The 16,695-nt window shown below is 37.9% G+C and overlaps 1 protein-coding gene across 1 annotated transcript in view; it reads right to left on the reverse strand.

Annotated features, from left to right (window-relative positions):
* Window positions 1–13,384: 13,384 nt before the first annotated feature.
* rnf216 (ring finger protein 216) overlaps window positions 13,385–16,695 on the reverse strand; it is a 47,344-nt gene continuing 44,033 nt past the window's right edge. Inside the window, exons 16-17 of the mRNA XM_007247806.4 lie at window positions 15,318–15,393; window positions 13,385–13,957 (exon numbers count right to left, since the gene is read on the reverse strand). Coding sequence (XP_007247868.2) covers window positions 13,659–13,957; window positions 15,318–15,393 — 375 coding nt within the window. The 3' untranslated portion in view covers window positions 13,385–13,658. The remainder of the gene's footprint in view (window positions 13,958–15,317; window positions 15,394–16,695) is intronic.

Consider the following 16,695-nt stretch of genomic DNA (forward strand, 5'->3'; position numbering starts at 1 on the left):
AGCTGCTCATCACTGAGTGAATCAAGAGCTCAAACTGATCCCTCCTGTTCTGCCTTGAGCACTGCTAACTTTCCACTACGTTTACTTTCAGGACCTCAGTATTACATTTTACAATAAACTACTAAACAATACTTAAGTATAAAAAATGTTAAAAGCTTTAGTAATTCTAGTTAAGTGTGGAGCTTAAACTTTTTTTTTTAAAATAACTTGTACTTGTACCGTTACTCTGGGTCTCTAAAGTCTGGGTCTCTAGTACTTTGTACTTTATTTTTGCACCAGGAGTGGCATAAATTTGTCCAAAAGCAGTGTGTAAGACTGGTGGAGGAGAACATGCCATGCATGAAAACTGTGATTAAAAACCAGGGTTATTCCACCATATATTGACTTCTTAAAACTTTATGAATATGAAATTGTTTTCTATGCATTATTTGAGGTCTGAAAGCTCTGCATCTTTTTTGTTATTTCAGCCATTTCTCATTTTCTGCAAATAAATGCTCTAAATTACAATATTTTTATTTGGAATTTTGTGTTCTATTGGTCTGTATGCAATACATTCTTGATATATTAAACATGATGCAAAATAAAATATATACATATGGCAGATGATACACTCATGTAAAACTCATAAAAAATACTATATGCATTTATACAGTGTACATGCACTATATATTCTGAAATATATGCCCAGTTCTTTACGAGATATTATATTTGCATTAATAGTCACACAATCAAAAGTATGAAGACACACAAAGCTTTGGTGAACCGGCTCTTAAGAAAGAAGAGCCTGAAAGGGTTAAATAATCTCCAGTTTGCCTGCCATCAGAGACCAAAGTTTCCATGGTAACTAAGAGCGTTTCTAGAAGAGGAAGAGGGGTGTGTGTGTTGGGGTGCGGTGTCAGTGGAGGGGGAGGCTGATTCAGGCTGGAATGAAAGGTGGGGGGTGGGTGGGCTGCAGTTTGAAAACAGACATCCCTCAGTAATGATTTCCATCAGATCAGCTTTATATAATCGCGGGTTATGAATGAACTGGGACTGACTGGATGGGCTGGACTGCAGTGGGGCAGATTGGATTTTAGTGTGCTGGTCTTTAATTATGGTAAATGAAAGGGCAGCGGAGCAGCAGGGCATCCAGAGTTCAGACGGGTGCTGTGATTTTGGAACAGATATATATATATATATATATATATATATATATATATATATATATATATATATATATATATATATATATATATATATATATATATATATATATATATATATATATAAACAAAATAAATGTATATGTTGATATTATATCCTCTACTATAAAAGCTCCATTGAAAAGATAGCCACACAATTAGTAAGAGTGCAGAAGGGTGATACCACTAATCTTCCCTTTGATCCAGTAGCAGCTAATAGTGAGGCTAACATTTGGGCTAAAATATTCCATTCAATTTAGCTCAATTTTATTTATACAGCTCTGGAAAAAAGAGACCAATTAAAAATAATGAGTTTCATTAACAAATTGAAAACCTCTGGAATATAATCAAGAGGAAGTTGGATGATCACAAACCAAACTGAGCTGCTTAGATTTTTTAACCAGGAGTAAAGGCATAAAGTTATCCAAACTCAGTGTGTAAGACTGGTGGAGGAGAACATGCCAAGATGCATGAAAACTGTAATTAATAACCAGGGTTATTCCACCAAATATTGATTTTTGAACTCTTAAAATTAATGAATATGAACTTGTTTTCTTTGCATTATTTGCGGTTTGAAAGCTCTGCATCTTTTTTGTTATTTCAGCCATTTCTTATTTTTTGCAAATAAATGTTCTAAATGGCAATATGTTTATTAAAAAATTGGGAGAAATGTTGTCTGCAGTTTATAGAATAAAACAATGATCATTTTACTCAAACATAAACCTATAAATAGCAAAATCAGAAAAAAAGATTTAGAAACTGAAGTGGTCTCTTCATTTTTTTTTTCAGAGCTGTATATCATTTTTACAAATACGTTTGTTACAAAGCACTAAACCCTTAAAGAAACCAAGATTCAAAAAACAAACTCATACTCCTCTGATCAACACCCCACAGAGCACAACAAACTGCCAAACTGCAAGAATAACTGGACAAAAAGAGTGAGATAATGAAAGAATATGGGTAAAGTCAGAATAGCCAATAATCTAGTGAGTGTAGGACACATGCTCAGGGTTAATGTGAAAGTTCATGCTGGATAAAGGCTGGAAAATGTGTTACTTTGCTAAATAGTGATTATCACACCATAGCTTTATATAAAATAAAAAATAGCAATAAAAATGTAAAGCTATGTCACAGAACATGTTCTTGAACCTGACTCAACAGGGTAGAGCTTAGATTCTCAGCCTTGGGTTGGACCCAAGAAAATAGTCTTTGACGTAGGCGTTTGTTTTTTTTTATGATATTTTTATATTATTTAAAGCTGTGGCGTGATATAGCAATATAGCAAAGTAACAAGTAAAAAAAAAAAAAGTTGCACAAGTTAGAATGTTACAATCACACAGCTCTGGGACTTTATGCACTTGACTTGTGTGTAGCTGTTCTTAATAAACATTTTTCTTAAATAATAGATAATCTATGCTTCTTCAGTGTTGCAATGTTAATTAACGTTATTCTGAATAGATTTTGCCCAATTAAAGAGGCCAAAAATGTTTTAAAAAGCTCAATTTTAATGCTCTAATTACTAAAATAATGTGGGGTTTAAATTGGCCTCTGGCTCATGGGTTCGGGCTTTTGCAGAACGTGCACAGGCTCGGGTGAGATTTTTTGGGTCCGATCTAAGCTCAGGGCCCAAAGAAAAGTGGTGAGAAATCTCAGCCCAACCCAGCCAACCCAGGGCTGTTGTCTACTACTATTATGTCTAGTCTTCGACTACGCAGCATTTCGAATGGAGATTTTCCATTGAATGGGAAATGTAGGCTAGAACCATGTAGGCTTTATCGGCTCTGAGTGGTCCAGCGGGCTAAGCGCTGCCACTATGATTGGGAGATCGTTGGTTTGAATCCCAGTCATGCAGCTTGCCATCAGCTGCTGGAGCCCTGACAGCACAATTGGCCTTGCTCTCTCTGGGTGGGTAGATGATACTCTTTCCCCTTGATCACTCCAAAGGGTGATTCTGATGAGCACAAGGTATCTGTTAGCTGATGTTTTGGAACCGAATCGCTGCGCTTTCCTCCGAGATGGCGGTGGCTGACTTCACATTTGTCGGAGGAGGCATGTATTAGTCTTCACCCTCCTGGTGTTGGGGCATCACTAGTGATAGAGGGAGTCCTAATGAGTGGGTTGAGAAACTAGCCTTGTAAAATGGGATAAACATTAGAGCAAAAAAGAAAACTAGGCTTTATCTCTGTCCATAACACTGGCCCAAAATTTGAACAGGAAGTGTGTAATGAAGATAGGAGGCATGTACATTAAAATGGCTCTCAGATATGAAAGGTCAACGCTGGGCTGCCAAAGTTATTGCATTATACTGTTCAGCTGCAAAAACAATGACGGACATTTTCAAAATGCCACAGAAGAATGCATTCAGCAGATCTGAATGAGTAGGCTGGAACACTGAGAGTTCATTCAGTCAGATTCTTCAAAAAGCGTTAAATGTGGCATTCCCCCCACGGCCCCGGGATAAGACCAAAATAGCGGCCCATGTGCTCATCCACACATCCACACACCCAGCGTCCAAACACTGAGAGCAGGGCTGAGCTCCTATATTGTCCTCTTCATGCTTAAGAGTCAAAGAGGCGCCTTCTTCTAATGGCCTCGTAAGATATGGACAGCAGCTGCATCTATCACATGACATCCACTGACCCCAGGAAGCTAATCAGAAAAGCTTCATGCTATGCTTGACCACCCCCTGAGGCACTGCGATGGGGGTCTGATGGGCTACTTATGACTGTTAGTGGCTTTAGCTGCCTGTAGTTGCCTAGGGTACATCTCTATAATAGACATTAGCGTTATCTGTCCACAGACAAAGTAGAGCTTAGAAGAGGAAGATGATGCTCACAAAGACGGTCAGTCTCTGGAAGAACACAGGGAGTCAGTTTGCTCAGTGGGAGGTGGTCATTTTGCAGCATTATTGTCATATATTTATCTTGTGAATTGGGAAAAAAGGAAATGATAGAATAGTGAATTTGTACATTTAAGGTATTCAAATGCTGGCTTGCTAAATGTTCCAAAAATTGGAATAAAAAATGGATACAAAAAACTCACCAAATCTCTGGAATCTTATCTGGTTGTCTATAGCTTAGTCAGGCTGTTCATTCTTGTGGATCAGCTAAACCATCAAACTCAAACAAAAAACATACCCTATACTGGTCATGAGCTAAGGGATATTTTATGTGTTTTCTAACCCTGTGCCTGAAAAATAGCTAATGCTAATGCTGCTGCACCCAGCCTTAGTGGAAATCTGGAAATCTAAGCTTACTCTACTCTTAGTTTTTAGTAGAGAAATCTGTGTAGATTAACATCCAGTGCTTGTTTGACTTTAAAAGAAAATGTTTTTTGTTTGAGGATTACAGTTTTATTTCCTTAGCTTTACTTAATTTAGATACCCCACAACCTCCACCACCAAGTGGCAAGATCTGCTGTATTAGAAGGAAAACATGACACCCCTGTTCCTTACTAGTGTCGCATAATGCACCTTATAATCTGGTGTGCCTTATAGTGCGAAAAATACGGTGTTGTGCCAAATTCAGCACCCCTGCCAGGAATAGCACTCCCTCTCAGGAGTGTGCACATACGTCTTCTTGGCTTTAACTTTTTTTTTTTAGAAAATGAAAGATGCTGTTCTAAGCTATGCTGACTCCTAAGAAATAATGAAAAATAGTCATGTTACCTGTAGCCTCTCCAGTATATATACTGGATAAAGTAGGTGGATGTCAGCTGTTCTGGGTGCCATTGTGTCTATGTTACCTTCTGGCTCTCTCCTTTTAGTTAGTCTAAAAGGACTCGGACTATTAGTAATAGTTAGATCACTGGACTCGTTACCAACAAAATCAGTTAAAATACTCTGCACTCCATTAATTACAAACTCCATATCTTTATGTCTCCTGCTACCTGCTTTTGACCAGCTACACCCTCTACTAACCATCATCAGTACTTTCTTTATTCCAAACATCACTATTATGATTATTATCAGTACACATAAACTGAACTTAATCTGTCTTAATATTGATTTCTTGAAAACTTGAGATAATAACTCTTTGATTCAAAGCTCTTGGTCTAACCAGGTTTTGATCATTGCCATCAGGTATGGAAGAGCTGGTCCAGTATTGGTCCTGAAGGCCTGAGTTTTGTGCAGGGATCCAAATCTGATGGGTAGCTACAGAAGGCTGGTGAGGAGTTTACATTAAGGTTACAAATTGTCTATTTTTTTACCAAAGAAAACCGAGCAGACTTTAAAAAAAAACGTCAAGGAAAATAAAGTTCAGCTGAGCTGTTTGATTTCCCAACCAGTAGTGAAACACTGTGGTTACACAAGAGCTACTGGGACAGCAGGGATTGCTACAGTTTTACTGGATGATCACACAGTCAACTCCCCTGATTCCAGGAAAGAATATTACAGACTCTCAGTTCATTCAGATAATGAATAGAGGGATAGCAGAGCTGCATTACACTGATTATATTAAAAGCCTGTCTCATATGGTAGAGCAGGCCACACACTAACAGGGTATAATGGAACAGGCCTTTACTGTACTTATACAGATCCAACTGGAACAAGATTTTGCGACATCTTCGCATATTCTCACAATGATGTCATCTGAGTTATGACTATATTTCTCAGCATTCACCCTGAAGCTTATTTTTTTTCATCAGCACTTTTGATTACTAATTTATTGTGTTCAAGAGTTGTTATAATTGTTATACTATAGTATGTCTTTGAACCACAACGACAATACCAACTTAAAATGTGTATTTCCTCATGGAAATACGACTTATTAAGGCGTCGGAATGAGTTAATTAAATCCTAGCCATTAAGGCGTGGCCACAAGGTCCTTTGGTTTCACAGCTAATAAAGCGAGCAGCTCTTAGAGGTTGTGCACTATATAACTGCCTAAGGAAGGTTAACGGGTCTGCATACTGTCTGCGTCTGAGCCAATCAGCTTTTAGTATGAGAATTAAGTGGGTTTTACTTAGAATTATACCATGTCTCACTGCAAGAGACTCCAAAACATCACCATAATTCATTCATAGATTAAAATAAAAATAAACCAATTTTCTCTTTGTTTACTTACCAAGGATTGTGCTTGGATTAAAGGAGCTTTTATGCAATATTCAGTTTCTTCATGGACATTCATTTACAGAAAAGCAAGCTTTATTGTTCTCTGGTTACAACTTAATTATCTTATTCCCACGCCTTAATAAGTCATGGCCATACTTTAGGATCTCATTCCCATGCCCTTATAAGTCATGGCCATGCCTTAATGATGTTACCTTACGCGGTTCTGTACCGAAGAAATAAACTTCACAAAATTGATATTTTTTTTGCAAAATAAAAAAATAAATAAATATCCTTTGTTGTGCAGAAACCATGTTCTTATTGAAAGAAAAAAAAAAGTGTACAAAAGCCCAGATTCCATAATCAAGTGAAATCTGGTGAAAAAAAACCTTTAAACTCAAGAATTTGGGACAGGTTATGCTGCAAAAATGCAGCTGAAAAATAAGAATATTAAAGATATTAATAGAAGTATTGCCAATAGAATAGGACTAATAGAATAAACAGATAAACAATTGGCACCGTGACTGATCAGTATAATTATCTAGAAATCTACCAGGTTGTTTTTTTCCTTTTTTGCTTTCCCATTTCTTACAGTATCTTTCTTAGGTATGTTGCTACATACATATACATATAATCTCTTGGTAAATCTGATGAAAATGAATAGTTTGTCTTTAACGGTCATTTTAATTAGAATAAGAATGTAATTTAATTTTAATAAGAATGTAATAAAAGAGTGGTTGCTGGTTTCTACAGTATATTATAGTAAAGTAGTGGCTCATATATGAGTAGATCTAGAGTTATGAAAAAGTATGCTGTAAATCAACACACTGGTGTAGAACCTTAAAAGAACATTAAAACCATTGATGTAGAAAGTTAAAATTCTGTTTGTTAGTTTTTTTTGTAAACATCTGAATTTTAATCTGAATTTTTTCAGGGCAAGACATTTACTTTCAGTTTTAGATTTTTGGATGGCTTAAGCCTTTATTCTAACAGGTACAGGTGTAGACTGTGTGTGTTTGTTTTTGCAGGATTGACTTGTTGTGAATTTTGCTGCATAATATATTGTTTATGAGCCCTGACTATAAAATGGGTATGCGCCACATATGTCTGTCCCGTACTGGATTACATTCAAACCTTAAAGAACCAATACCCACCCACAAAAATTGTCATTGTATAATTCGCACCCTGACTAAATCTATATGAATAAAACAGCAGACCCATGCCCAGAACAACCAACTCTGTGGTCTGCATGCCCCTGGGCAGATGACTCATATTATTACATAAAGCACTTAACCTCTTTCAGAATCACTGAGTGGAGAGGAAGAGGAAGGACTAGCGGGCTAAAAGGCGCGGCTCCAGTTTCAGGAGACTCTTGGCTAGTGGGCAAGCTGTAGCCTCACCTGTAGATCTGACCTACTGACCCAGCGAGCAGATGGAAGTCACAGTGTCAAACTGAGCCACCTCATGCTAACGATCAATACTGGAGCCAAGTATGAGGAAATCTGAGTGAGAAAAGCCACAGATGATCAAGAACCAGCCAGTCAAGCTGTTCCATTTTTCCTCAGTGTTAATAGCCTGTTCTTTTTCATGCACTTTTATTTCTTTAAAATGAGTGAAGATCAGATTGGAGCACAGTTGGGTTTGATGATGTCTAACCTGTGAATGACTGCGGCTCTACAGGACAACTGAACATACTAGTATAGCCAATCATATCTTACATACACTAAAAGGACACACATATTGGGACATCTATTTATTCATGATTTCTACTGAAATCAAGGGAATTAAAAAGAGTATATTCTGTTTTTTTCTGGGATTAACTGACCTCTACCATACAGATAAGGCTTTTTATAAGCTTTTGGAGCATTACTGTACGGGCTTAATTGCATTTAATGACGGTGAAGTGATAGCTAGGTCATCACCCCAAATCACCTCATCCCAAAAGTACTGGATGGGGTGCCACCATTTCCGAGAACACAGTTCCACTGCTTCATTACAAGTGGTGTCCACAAACATTGAGACGTAGCTTTAAAATGTTTTTTTTTTCTTTAGACTAACAACATGGTTTCAAAACTACCATACTGTCGCTGTCCAATGAAAAACAAGTAACTCCATTTTTGTCGATTTTTAGTTTACTACAAAATTTGAAGAGACAAACTGTCCATTACACTGTGCCAAAATTTCTTAATGGACTACTATAAATACTTCAAAATCACCTAAAATAAACTCCTTTGCATGGACTTCCATTAAAAGTTTAGAAGGGCTTTCTTTCCTCTCTCCTGTAAAGTGACTGTTTTGGAGACTAGTTTTTTATTGGACAGCGACGACATGTTTGACTATGAAATGGTAATGTTTTCATACATCTGATACAGAAGTGGTTCTAAAACTGTTTTTTGCCTTACCCAAACATGCCACACACAGGGATTGAATTGCATTCAGCTACTTTAAGTTGTGCCTCACACAACTTCAGAACTTCTGTACCCATCAGACGTTCATCTGCACCCACTATCAGACCTCAATCCAACTACCATAATTAATTCACATCACCTTGCAATGAGTACAATGTCCAGTGTTCAACCTCAACCTCACAAGATAACACCTCACAACGTACAACATATTCAGGTGTGGGGGTTCCTAAGTAGTCCCCTGAGGTAACACTTTGGGATCACTTTACTGCTACTGCAATCTACTACTGTCCCATGACTTTTGGCATATTATTGTGAATAAGAGGCAGCTGTTCTGGCCTGAGGGCTCACTGCCAGACTCCTGGGGAGAAGGTGTGGATCCTACCGGCTCCACTGCTGTTCTGCAGGGTCAGCTCTTTGTCTGGACTCTGGGCAGCAGACTGGGCAGGAGCGCTTTCTGAGTCTGGAGACGAGCTGCCAAACCCTGGAGCCACACCTAGAGCCGGGGCCAGGAGCACCGGAGTGACCCCACACAATACAACATCTATTATACCTCACTACCAGTACAGATGTTCTCACGGAGAGCTGTAGTTAAAGTTTAGACATACAGTACACAGTAGCTTGCAAAAGTATTCATACCCCTTGAACTTTTCCACATTTTGTCACCTTACAACCACAAACAAAGTATTGTATAAGTATGAAGTCGAACGAAAATGATTCATGGTTTTAAAAATTGTAAAAGTATTCAGCCCCCCTAATTCTTAAACCCTTAAATAATATACAGTGCCAATCAACTGCCTTCAGAAGTTACTTAGTTAGTTAACAGAGTCCAGCTGTGCGTAATTTAGTTTAAATTTAGTATGCATTCACCGGTCCTGTGAAGGCCTCAGTGGTTTGTTAGAGAAGATTAGTGAACAAACAGCATTATGAAGACCAAGGAACTCACCAGACAAGTTGTGGAGAAGAAGTTTAAAGCAGGGTTAGGTTATAAAAACATATCCCAAGCTTTGAGCGTCCCAAGGAGCACTGTTCTACAATCCATCATCCAAAAATGGAAAAAGTGTTCTACACTTGCAAACCTACTAAGTCATGGCCATTCACCCAAACTGACAGATTGAGCAAGAAAAGCACTGGTTAAAGAAGCAGCCAAGAGGCCCATGGTCACTCTGGAGGAGCTGCAGAAATCCACAGCTCAGGTGGAGGAATCTGTCGACAGAACAAGTCATGCACTACATAAATTTGGCCTTTATGGAAGAGTGGCACAAGTGGAAGAAAGACATAAGAAGTGCTGTTTGTACAGCAAACATGTGGAAGAAGCTGCTGTGGTCAGATGAGAGCAAAGTTGAACTTTTTGGCCTAAATACAAAGTGCTTTGTGTGGCTGAAAAGTAACACTGCTGATCATCCTGAACACACCATCCTCACTGTGAAACATGGTGGTGGCAGCATCATGCTGTGGGGATTCTTCTCCTCAGCAGGGACAGGGAAGCTGGTCAGAGTTAATGGGAAGATAAATGGAGCTAAATACAGGGCAACCCTGAAAGAAAACCTGTTGGAGGCTGCAAAAGACTTGAGACTGGGAAGGAGATTCACCTTCCAGCAAGACAATGACCCTAAACCTAAACACATACAGTCAGAGCTACAGTGGAATGATTTAGATTAAAGAATATTCAAGTTTTAGAATGATCCAGTCAAAGTCCAGAACTAAATACCACTGAGCTTCTGTGAAGAGACATGAAAATTGCTGTTCACAGACGCTCTCCATCCAACTCGGCTGATCTTGAGCTGATTTTTATTAAAAAGGATGAGCAACGATCTCAGTCTGTAGATGCGCAAAGCTGGTAGAGACAAACCCCGAAGCACTGTACAGCTGTAATTGCAGCGAATGGTGGCTCTACTAAGTATTGATTGACTTTTGCACGTCACACTTTTTAGGTTTTTATGTGATAAAAAAAATCTGAAAACCAACATACATTTAAGTTTGTAGTTGTAAGGTGACAAAATGTGGAAAAGTTGGGGTATTAATATTTTTGCAAGCCACTGTACCTTATAGTAACATTTTTCAAGAATTTGAAGAGGTCTAAAAAACACAGTAGAAAGAAGTGGTAAACTGGAGAAGCTTTACCAGGCCGTACCTAAAACCCTGAAACCTGCAGCTTTTTACCACTGGAACACTTTTAAAACATAACCAAATGGCTGATTAGACAAGTATGCAAAATATCACCAACAGTAAGGTAATATTTGACTAGATGTATATCAAAGAGGGCATGATCTGTTATAAAACAACCCTCAAATGCTGGAAGACATGTTTTGACCTTATACTCCTTCACAGCAGATTTGCATAGGTTTTTCAATGTTGCTGCTACAACAAAAACTCCCTAGCGATTTTTTTAATGATGCAGCCGAGGCAGGATTGATTATAATAATGGTAGTTCTGTTAAAAATAAATTCCCCTACATCAGAACATTAGTATCAGAGCACTAAATATATCTCTGTATCAGAGTTGGGAGTGCGTCATACATAGTTGACTAAAATCCACAAAAAAAAACACTAAGGCCACTAACTATACAGTATTTTAAAATGTTTTCAAAGAACAATTAGCTTCCAACAACTGGTTTGATAATTGTTTACCAGTGTTTCATTGGAAATCTAGTTAAAGTTTGTCTCACATAATTTTTTTTATGTTACAGATTATCATTAATACCACTGCAACAGGTTAGCAATGTCAGCGTTACAGAAATGTCTTTTTTTATCTTCATTACATTTTTGGAGTAGCCACACCCATCTCAGTTGTTTATACAGAGAATTCTTATCCAATGATAACTGCTTATAATTGTACTACTTCCAGAAATAAAACTTCCTGTATGTAAATCAAATCCTATCCAAGATAAGATTACTTTTTTTTTTTACTCCCGGGATAAAATTTAGACTATAGCCCTTGGGGTATAGCTTGGATTGTGGGAATATTTGGATATGCTGCCTTCCTTTACTTTTTTTTTTTTTTACCGTATTCTCTATTGGGAGGGGTTATTGTCTTTGTCCCAGAGTCTGAAATCCATAGATGACCTCAGATCAGGAACAGTGATCCATCTTTTCCCTAGACATTTGACAATTTTAAACACCTTCTAAGAGTATTTCAAAAAGTTTTTTTTCACCTACATCTATACAACATATCTCTTGTTTTCACACACTAATAAAGCTTACTTACCACTTTATTTAACTCCACTATATATAGTAATTACATACATTCTATAATTACAGAATAGTAGTCTTTTTGTTTCTCTGCATAATTTATTATTATCCTCCTTTTGCCCTGTTCTTCAACATTTAGGACCCCAACACGAGAGAAAACCACAACAGAGCAGCTATTATTATTATTTGGGTGGTGGATCTTTTATTCTCAGCACTGCAGTGATTAGCACTGTTTAGCATGGTGGTGGTGTAGAACTGTGCCATATCATATCATACACAATATTATCGCCAACATTTTTTAATATTGTGAACAATATTATACCCTGAAATATTGTCATATACTTGTCATATCTACTAGAGACAGATTATATGTGTCCAGTATAATTTATTGTACTTTAATCCTGGATATATGGAGATATTTGGAATGCATTATTAATATTATGACATTCTGTATCATTGACTTCTGTTACAAATCTGATAAAATTCTTGTATTTTTTTTATATCTCAGTTTGGGGTGTGCCATATCATATCGTATGCAATAATAAAATTAAAATGCTATTTTGTTTCAGTAGGGCATTCTTGATTTTTTTTTTAATTTGATGTTTTATCATATCACCAAGAGTATCGTTATCACGAAAATACCATGAAATATCATGATATTAATTTAGGGCCATACTGCCCACCCCTACCTTATACAACACCACCATGCTAATCAGTGCAGTCACTGCAGTGCTGACAATAAATGACCAACCACCCAAATAATAATAATAATAATAATAATAATAATACAGGAGTTGGACAATGAAACTGAAACACCTGTCATTTTAATGTGGGAGGTTTCATGGCTAAATAGGAGCAGCCTGGTGTTCAATCTTTCAAAATTAATTACACATTGCACCAATAAGAGCAGAGTGTGAAGGTTCAATTAGCAGGGTAAGAGCACTTTTTTTTCACAGTTTTGCTCAAAATATTGCAATGCACACAACATTATGGGAGACATACCAGAGTTCAGAAGAGGACAAATTGTTGGTGCACGTCTTTCTGGTGCCTCTGTGACCAAGACAGCAAGTCTTTGTGATGTATCAAGAGCCACGGTATCTAGGGTAATGTCAGCATGTTACCACCAAGAAGGACCAACCACATCCAACAGGATTAACTGTGGACGCTGTAAGAGGAAGCTGTCTGAAAGGGATGTTTGGGTGCTAACCCGGATTGTATCCATAAAACCACAGCTGCCCAAATCACGGCAGAATTCAATGTGCACCTTAAATAAATTATTGTGGTCTAAAACCAGGTGTTTCAGTTTCATTGTGCATCCCCTGTAGGTCCTGAGTATTGAAAAACATGGTGAAATAAGGATAATCAAGTATACAGAGAATGTAATATCTGTAATTATAGAACTTCAAAGGGTTCCAAATATGATCAGTGGAGCTAAAATACGGATCACGGGTGTGGAAATTGGTGTAAGTTTCAGTCTGTATGAGCAGGCCGTAACAATCAGACAAGAAAAACAGTTTGTAAGAAGTTAAAAAACAGCATTACCAAAAACAAAAAATCTAAAGGTCACACAATCTGTTTTATTTAACTGGAAACTGCTGGAGAAAATTACTCAACATTCTGTGCTTCATATAAAAAAAATCAAAAAGAAATTAGGAAGAAGCAAGCCGAACAGGCACTCCGCTGCAGTCTGCAGTTTTATACTCTTCAGATAAGAGCTCCAACATGATAGAAAAAAGAAGTGGAGGGTGATAATAGAAGATTCTAGAGTCTGGGGGGGAGGGGGGTGCTTACACTCTCTAGTCCAACCGTGGCTCTCCGTCCCTCAGGCTCTTCAGAGGGGCCTGAAGAATCGGTGTGGTGGGCCGTAGTGCATAGGCATGTTAAAGTCGAAGTTGACGTTGGGGACGTTATAGTTAATGGGGAGGTTGGGCAGGTTGTGCAGGGGGGGCACGTAGGGGGCAGCGATGGGCTGCAGGAGGAGGCGCTGAGGGCCCGGCAGCATCACCTGAGGGATGAGCAACGGAGGCCGGACAGCCTGTGGAGCAGCATTGTTGGCTGGAACCTGCGCCACCCGAGGCCTCTTGGCAGGGGTGGGTTCAGGAGGAGGACCTACTCTCTTCCCTGTGGTGTCTGAGAGACAGAACAAATATTAGAGTTTAGATTAGATTTAATATCTACAACAAAATTTGCTTTATATGCTTTATATTTTACACATTTAACAGTGCTGCTGAAGATTCCTATCCATTTAAAATTTTGCCTGAAATGCAAGAAGATTTTCATTTAATCTCTAAAACCTCATCAATAGAAAACAATTTATCAAATGACAACACAAGATTTAGTATTAAGATTACTGAGCGAAATTATCAAACATTAAATATGTGTCAAAAAATATATAGGAGCTTTAAGTGTAAAGAAATTAATCAAACTCCAAAGCAAACCAAAAGATTCGCATCAAGACCCTCGAGAGGAAGTGGTCTCAGTCCCCTTCATTATTTCTATGGTTTATGGTGAGAACATGATCAATCCACCTATTTAATTCCCTCTACAACTGTGATATTTAAAATAACATTATGTACTGGTTCGCTTCTGCCAGCTTTAAACTTATATACCTCTATATTTGCACCAGTGTTTATACAGGTTCTGTTTATACTGGTACTGTCATTCCCTCTTTAACTCACTATTTCACTATTGTCTTGTATCTCGTGTCTACTTATGTCTATATCTGTGATCTTGTTGTATTATTTATATTTTAATCTTGCTGTATTTGTAACTTTGGGAAGGAGAGAAACGTGATTTCAATTCTCTGTATGGCCTGTACATATGCACTATTGACAATAAAACTACTTGACTTGACTTGTCTATTAGCTGTACTCTGTGGGATTGACCTGAACAGCTCTGCAGGTATAAGATTTAAGATGCACATTACCCAGATAATTAATATAGCTATCAACAAATGGCATCTGATTTGATTGAAGTTATTTGTCTGTATGGCACTAGATTACAAATGAACTTACAAATTAACTGTCCAGAATAAACTGAAAAGAAAAAAAAAAAAAACAGATTTTAATATTGTCTTATTTTTTGTCCCTGTTGTCCTTGGACCAGACTATGACATACAAACTGCTGTGCAAACCTGAACCATGTCTTATGTGTACTGTTGATTTAAAAAAAAACAAATCTAATAAGTGACTAATGTTAGTTATAAATTAGATAAAAAAAAACACAGTAGAAACATTATAAAATAAAACAGAAGCTCCATTGTTTACTGTATGTTTAGGCTGCGTTTTAACTCTGTAAAAGACATGTGGTCATATTTTACTTATATTTTCCAGAATCCTGGATCAGGATACTGTAGTTTCTAGAATTGCGGCTTAAGTATAAAACTCTGGAAGAGAACTTAAGGCAGCAAGTAACTACTACTGCATCTGTGGTTGTGTGCTCCTAGCTAAAAGGAAGTGTCAGTAGGATGTGTGCTAAGTAGTTTTCTCACCTGCTTGACTGCTCTTTTTGTTCAGTTCAGCTTCACCCTCTTTCTGGATCTCCTGAATAATTCGCTCATCGTCTTGCTAGAGAGCAAAAGAGAGAGTGAGAAAGATCAAGAGAAAGACAAAAAGAAAGAGCACAAACAAAAGTCTTTCTCAAAACACGAACAGCTATTAAGCTCTCTGATTGCTGCACATTCAGAACTGAAAAGGCAGTGAAAACTTCCAGCCAAAACCAGACCATCGCCTGCCAACATCTGAGTCAGGCCGACCAAAGCGAAGGCTAAAGAGGGGCATCCGATGAACTCTGGGAGACCACTTCACTGGTCAAACACAAAAAACTCAAGTTTTATACTTGGATAATAGTGTAGCTCTGTGTGTGTTGCAGCCTCGGGCAGCCAATCTGACAAATCACAGTACAAATAAAAGAGCATTCTAAAGCGTAAATTAGATCATTAGTGCAGTTTACACAGTTTCTTAAAGAGCAACACCAGTGGCCTTTAGCTCCACCTCCTTTTCTATGCTCCTTCAGGGTTCTGGAGGAACAACCACTGATTATGTAAAAGGATTTACCGTATTTTTCACACTATAAAGCGCACTTAAATCCTTAAATTTTCTCAAAAACCATCAGTGCACCTTTTAATCTGATTAATTTTACCAGTAAAGCATTATAAAGGAGTTTCATAAAGGAGTTTAGTTCTCCAGCATTATTAGCATTAGCTGCTAACTTTGTGAAGCTCTAGCTCCTTGGACTTCCAGAGGTGAGTATTATTGGCCTGTAGTCTGCTGCTAAGCCCAGCTAGCACTGCTGGAGCAGCATTAGCATTAGCTGCTAACCACAGTGCTAGCTCTTCTGCTAGCACTTTTCAGAGGTGATTATATATTGGACTGTAGTCTGAGTGTTTACCGTGTTAAAACAAGCTAAGTGGGACGAACCGCTAGCTAATATCACCCTGGCTTACTGGAGCACTTAGTGTTCCTCAGTGTAGCGCTTTTGGGTGGCATTAGCCTCTAATGCTAATGCTCCAGCTTTAGTAGAAATCTGCAAATCTAAGCTTACTGTAAGTTAACGGAAGCACTTTACTCACCCAAACGAACAGGTTTTTAGGAGAGAAATCTGTGTAGATTAACATCCAGCACTTGATTGACTTCTTGATGGCGACAGCCCTGTTCCTACTACTAGTTACTAGTGTCGCATAAAATGCACCTTATAATTTGGTGCACCTTATGTATGAAAATATGTATGTTTAATATGTATGATAGTGTGCCTAATCTGGTACACCTTATAGTGCGAAAAATGCAGTATCTATGGTTTTGTTACGGTAAAGATGATCCAAACAGCATAACATTAAAGGTTTAGCTAAAGGCTGAATTCTACTTCTGTGC

Source organism: Astyanax mexicanus, chromosome 3 (assembly GCF_023375975.1).
Source record: "Astyanax mexicanus isolate ESR-SI-001 chromosome 3, AstMex3_surface, whole genome shotgun sequence".
Classification (NCBI taxonomy): domain Eukaryota; kingdom Metazoa; phylum Chordata; class Actinopteri; order Characiformes; family Acestrorhamphidae; genus Astyanax; species Astyanax mexicanus.